Source organism: Orbicella franksi, chromosome 6 (assembly GCF_964199315.1).
Source record: "Orbicella franksi chromosome 6, jaOrbFran1.1, whole genome shotgun sequence".
Lineage (NCBI taxonomy): Eukaryota > Metazoa > Cnidaria > Anthozoa > Scleractinia > Merulinidae > Orbicella > Orbicella franksi.
Genome location: NC_138150.1, coordinates 23,941 through 29,230, shown reverse-complemented (window position 1 = coordinate 29,230; position 5,290 = coordinate 23,941). Strand labels below are relative to the sequence as shown.

At 39.8% G+C, this 5,290-nt stretch overlaps 1 protein-coding gene across 1 annotated transcript; it reads right to left on the bottom strand.

Moving 5' to 3' along the window:
- Positions 1-252: 252 nt before the first annotated feature.
- On the bottom strand, positions 253-5,052 carry LOC145490823 (uncharacterized). The gene is made up of 3 exons (XM_081469921.1): positions 2,000-5,052; positions 1,367-1,432; positions 253-1,028 (listed from the first exon to the last, which is right to left on the bottom strand). Exons 1-3 carry the CDS (start codon positions 2,117-2,119, stop codon positions 894-896), a joined length of 321 nt encoding a protein of 106 aa, XP_081326047.1. The 5' UTR covers positions 2,120-5,052; the 3' UTR covers positions 253-893.
- Between the last annotated feature and the right edge of the window lie 238 nt (positions 5,053-5,290).

Genomic DNA, 5,290 nt, shown 5'->3' with positions numbered 1-5,290 from the left:
ATGATTAATGTTAAAGGATGTGAATTAGGCGCTACTACGCACCTTGCAAATCTGTTCTTTCTCGTTATTGATCTTTTCTTTCAGAAAATTCTCTTTCAATCTTATTTTATTGACTGTGATGATTTCGGTTTCCTAGGTTGACGAAAAAATCTCCCTCAGTGACTTTTTTTGGAACAAATGATATAATAATCACACAGGAAGTAATTAACTTTCAATTAGTAACTGGAACCGCCAAGTACTAGTCGACTTACACCTTGAACGTTCAAGCATTTAAGTGCTCAAACGTTCAAACGCCTAAGCATTTCGATGGACTGACTGAAAAGAGATTTGCCTCTATTTACCGAAAAGGATTTACTGAAACTGATTTCTTGGCTAAGTAAAGTTAACGGCCGAGCTCCCTCTTATCAGCGATGCTCGCATTTTTCTGCTCAACGGAATTTGAAATCCGACATTTTTGGGCTGTTTCAAATGAAAAAAGGTGCACGAATGTGAACCAGGGTTACCATTTCACAGCAAATTATTTCAGTGATCCCTGTTTCTTGCACGAGAGGTTCTTTAGGAGCATGTCAAGCCCATTCAGTCAACAAGCTCAGTTTTAAGCTAAGTTTTCCAGATTTTCTGTCTGATGGCAACCGGACCAAAGTGCTCGCTCAGTAAAATGTTCCCACATTCTTTACAAAGGAACATTTGAAGTACTATTTTCCATGGTTCTTGGCGTTTAGCAAATGGTGCCTTTAAATTCTATTGCTAAGAATAGAAAGCGCTTCGTCTCCGGAGATCGTCGTATCTTAAGTAGCAGCTCCCAGCTTTTACAACTCTTGTGACGAGAGATGAAATTGAAACAGACTTTGATAGCCATTACCGAAGCCTTAATCAGACCCACTAGCGAAAGCTTAGCTCAATCCTTTTCCTTTCGACGTCGTCTTATTTCGAAACAGTGTGAACACACAACTCACCGAATCTTCCAATACTGAGTTTGATGTCCAGCTTGAGTTTTGTAGCTCTTCGCGTCTAATCCGCACTTCACTCTGAAAGAAAAACATATAATCAAAAACTATATCTCACCATTCATCACCAAAACCAGAATTCTCCGACACTAGTGAAAATACTTCACTCAATCATTTCTCCGCCAAAGTTTCAAAAACTAATAACCTAATAAACAGTGCAATTTCTATGTTCAAGACCTCACACTTGGCTTCTATGTTTTCCGAAAATGATCAACCGCAATTGATTTCTGGGCTCAGTAAAGTTAATGTCCTTACTCCATGTAATCAGTGATGTACCCATTTTTCTACCAAACGCAAATTCAAAATCTGAAATGGACTGTTTTAAACGAGAATCAAGCAGTGGTTCTCACTCAACTCACCGGATCTCCAAGCTCCGTTCTCGTTGAACTACTGGAGGTTTGTTTTCGTCCGATGCCCGCTTTTCTCTGAAGAAAAAAGAAAAGAAGTGATTAATGTTAAAGGATGTGAATCACGCGCTATAAATATGCGCCTTGCAAATCTGTTCTTTCTTGTTATTGATCTTCTCTTTTAGAAAATCCTGTTTTAATCTTACTTTATTGACTGTGATGATTTCGGTTTCCTAGGTTCAAGAGAAAATCTCCCTCAGTGACTTGTTTTGGAATAAATGGTGCAATAATCACACAGGAAGTGATTAGCTTTTAATTAGTTACTGGAGCCGCCAATTACTAATCGACTTACATCTTGAACGTTTAAGCATCTAAGTTCAGTTTTAAGCTAAGTTTTCCAGATTTTCTGTCTGATGGCAACCGGACCAAAGTGGTCGCTTAGTAAAATGTACCCAAATTCCTTATAAAGGACCATTTGAAGTAATATTTTTCATGGTTGTTGGCGATTTACAAATTGTCCCTTTATATTCTGTTGCTAAGAATAGGAAGTGCTTAGTCTCCGGGGATTGCCATGCGTTAATGAATTTGATGGTAGCAGCTCCCAGCTTTTGTCGTCTTATTTCGTAACAATGTGGACACACTCACCGAATCTTCCAGTAACGGGTTGGACGTCCAGCTTGAGTTTCGTAACTCTTCGCGTCTAACCCGCACTTTGCTCTGAAAGAAAAAGAAATAATGAAAAAAATCATCATTCATGACATTCATCACCAAAACCAGAATTCTCTGACACTAGTGAAAATACGTCACTCAAATAATTCTTTGCCAATGTTTCAAAAAATAACAGCCTAATAAACAGTGAACTTTCTACGCTAAGACCTCACACTTGGCCTCCATGTTTTTGGAAAGTGATCTACCGTAATTGATTCCGCGGCGAAGCAAGAGTGCGCCCTGACTCCATTCAACAAATGTTTGCATTTTTCTGCCAAACGTAAATTAAAAATCTGACTTTCTTGAATATTTTCATGGAGAATCAAGCGGTGGTTTTCACTCAACTCACCGGACCTTCCAGCTCTGACGTCTCTGTACCACTACACGTAGGTTCTCGTCGGATCCGCGCTTTTTTCTGAGAAAAATAAATACAAATAAATAAATTATGCTGTGAATCACGGGCTTAAAGTGCAATTCTCACATTCTAGGGTATATCCCTCGCACAACACATTTCCACGTCAAACTGAACTGACACTTTGAACATTTGTTCTTTCTCTCGCTCAAATAAGATCGAAGACGAACTAGTCTCACTTAAAGCAATGTTGAAAGAAACCAAACTGCATAGATAGATAGCTTTTTAAATTTGACATTGACTTACCGCACCTTGACATTTCTCTTGTCTGCCAGAGCATCATGGTAACCAACCCCAATTGAACTAATGGCTGGCGTTTGGAACAAACCCTGTGCGTGTTTTAGACAAACATAAAAGAAGAAAGCATTAAGTCTCGTTTGATAGCAGCCAGATGTAAAAGATAAATGGTTTTCTATAATTATCAAGTACACTAAGAGGTCTTTAGAAATCTAAAGCGTTGCAATCTCATCGAAGAGACATGCATTGCAAAACTCTCTTACCGGAGGCGAATCGAGGCTCATTTCGTCAGAAGTGTCAGAATATTCCCTGGCTGTAGTCAATGGCTGCAATGAGATAAAGAAAACAGGCAATGTATATTAATGACATGTAGGACTTTCTCATTTTGAAGCTGGCAGGTTTGGTCGAACAATTAAACTACGGTAGCAAACCAAAACGGCCCTCAACGTCTCATCTGCCACACCCCTACCAGTCTGTTGTGGGTCGTTCAGTGACATTAAATGTTGCATAAATAGGCAGCGCCCAGTAGAAACTTCCTAGATCACCTTGATAGCCGTAAAATGCCCACGGGCAGCTTGCAAAATCAGCCGACGCCACATTCATGGTAAACAAACTTAAAAATGTGAAAATCCGGCCTATAAAATCGGTCAGTTATTTGAAACCACAAAGCGAGTACTCCGTTTTTCTTTCTTGTAGACTTCACTCATTGTTAAAAAAAAACAAATTTCAATGCTAATGACCGGCCTGATTAAGCGCTTAATCCATCGAGTGTTTCTCTGTTCAAAAAGCTCTCACCTGGAATACGTGGTCGCGCTCCCGCGACATAATTCCGGGATAAGACAGTGGCGAAAGACGACTCAGTAACAAACTAAGAGAAGCTGCATGATTCCTCTTTCTTTCTGAGTGCAAGCATAACGTAGCTTGCAGAAAAATGATGAAACATGAAACATGAAACATACTACATGCCGCACGACACTCTGTTGGCGCAACAGCTACTAAATGAGAATGCACTCTAAAACCGACTAAATAAGGGTGTTCGGTGTGATCGTAATTGACAGCTTCTAAGACGAAACGCCCACAAAAAGAACATCTGCTTTAAATAAATCGATCTTCAGAAGGGTAAACAACGTTGAAATCTCCTCCAAAGGAAATTACTAAAAGGTGGAACACCACATACACGACTTTCTCTGGTGGTTTGTTTCGTTAAAAAGTAATAAACAAAAACAGAGCAAGAAAGGCAAGCACTGAAGAGCCCTGCCAGTTAATCGTGCCAGTTAATTGCGCGATAACACCCACACAAGGTCGAATTCCGGGCGCCACTAACTAATCTTAAAAAAACATCTGTGTTGTAAATCTTCAAACATGCGCTGCGTAACTCTGTTGTTCTTTAAAAGACAGCAGAGATCCTATAGACAAACTTGACAGCTTCCAGATAGTCTGCTGGCAGCTGGTTTTCTCTCTTAGGGTCACTTAGACGAGCGCTTGGTCATCGCGGACGCAAAAAGGCAGTATGAAGGCGAGACGAGAAAACACCGTCTGCGGACTCTTTTTAACTTTTCAAACCCTCCGTCAGCCCAACAATGGAGTACCTGATTAGTCAATATGTGCCCTATGACAGATAGCTGACAGGAGGGAAAATAAAGCGTCATAAGTTTCGCGCGAAGCATAACAAAGAGTCTCGAGCGAGCATGCGATAGCGTATCATCCTGTTTGAGTTGACTAGCTTACACGACTCCAACAGTTCGTGACATTTGTACATTTGCCGTTGTCTTCGGTAACTCGACCTTTTTTGTCTCTTCACTCCTATTCATGAAGGGGACTTCATGTCGTATAAAGACCGTGCTATGGCAAAATTTTTAGAGGTCATAGGTCTGCTTGATTTCCGCTGTTATCTGCATGTCGAGTTTGCACCTCTATAATTGCCATGTGTTTATGCATTTTTGAGGCTCATTTCTATTGTAAGACATGTTTTTAAGTCTCCAAGTATTCGCTTTCGAAGGAAAAAATATGAGATTTACCGTGAAAATGTTGCTTACGTGCATTCTATATTGTGACGCTGGGCCCGGCTGTGATTAGAACTGTTTGCAAGTACAGTAGGTAGATTCTTACCACGGAAAATTTGTCCTCGTACGTTTTTCTTAGGAGACGCCGTAGCCTTACTTCAAGTAAGCTATACGTTCCTCTGGAGACATTCGTATATTTCTTGGACCTATACCTGATCGAGCTCATGTTTCTCGAGCCTGATGTATAGGTTTAGTCCTCCTTTTGTTCGTTCTGACACGACATGATTCAAATGTAGTTGTTTACGGGCAACTCTTGATTGTTTTTGCCTTTGGCTTAAATAAACCTCACATCAATTTGATGACTAATAAAATATATATATATAAAAAAAACATTGTAATCATGTTTAAAGTAGGACAGTGTTTAACTAAACAAGTAATCAACACTTTTTACTATTCCCTTGTTTACCACGTAAATTTACCTTGCTAACCACGTAAATCATCGAGACTTGTGTGTACCCATATGTACTCATATGTACTCGTGAGGTGTTTTAGACTCGGCTTTTCTATTTTTTTTTT

Coding starts and splice junctions, on each gene's coding strand:
- LOC145490823 (XM_081469921.1), bottom strand. CDS start 2,119: ATGAATGTCATGAATGATGATTTTTTTCATTATTTCTTTTTCTTTCAG. Junction 1,433..1,999: donor ACCCGTTACTGGAAGATTCG/GTGAGTGTGTCC, acceptor TTTTTTCTTCAG/AGAAAAGCGGGCATCGGACG. Junction 1,029..1,366: donor GAACGGAGCTTGGAGATCCG/GTGAGTTGAGTG, acceptor TTTTTCTTTCAG/AGTGAAGTGCGGATTAGACG.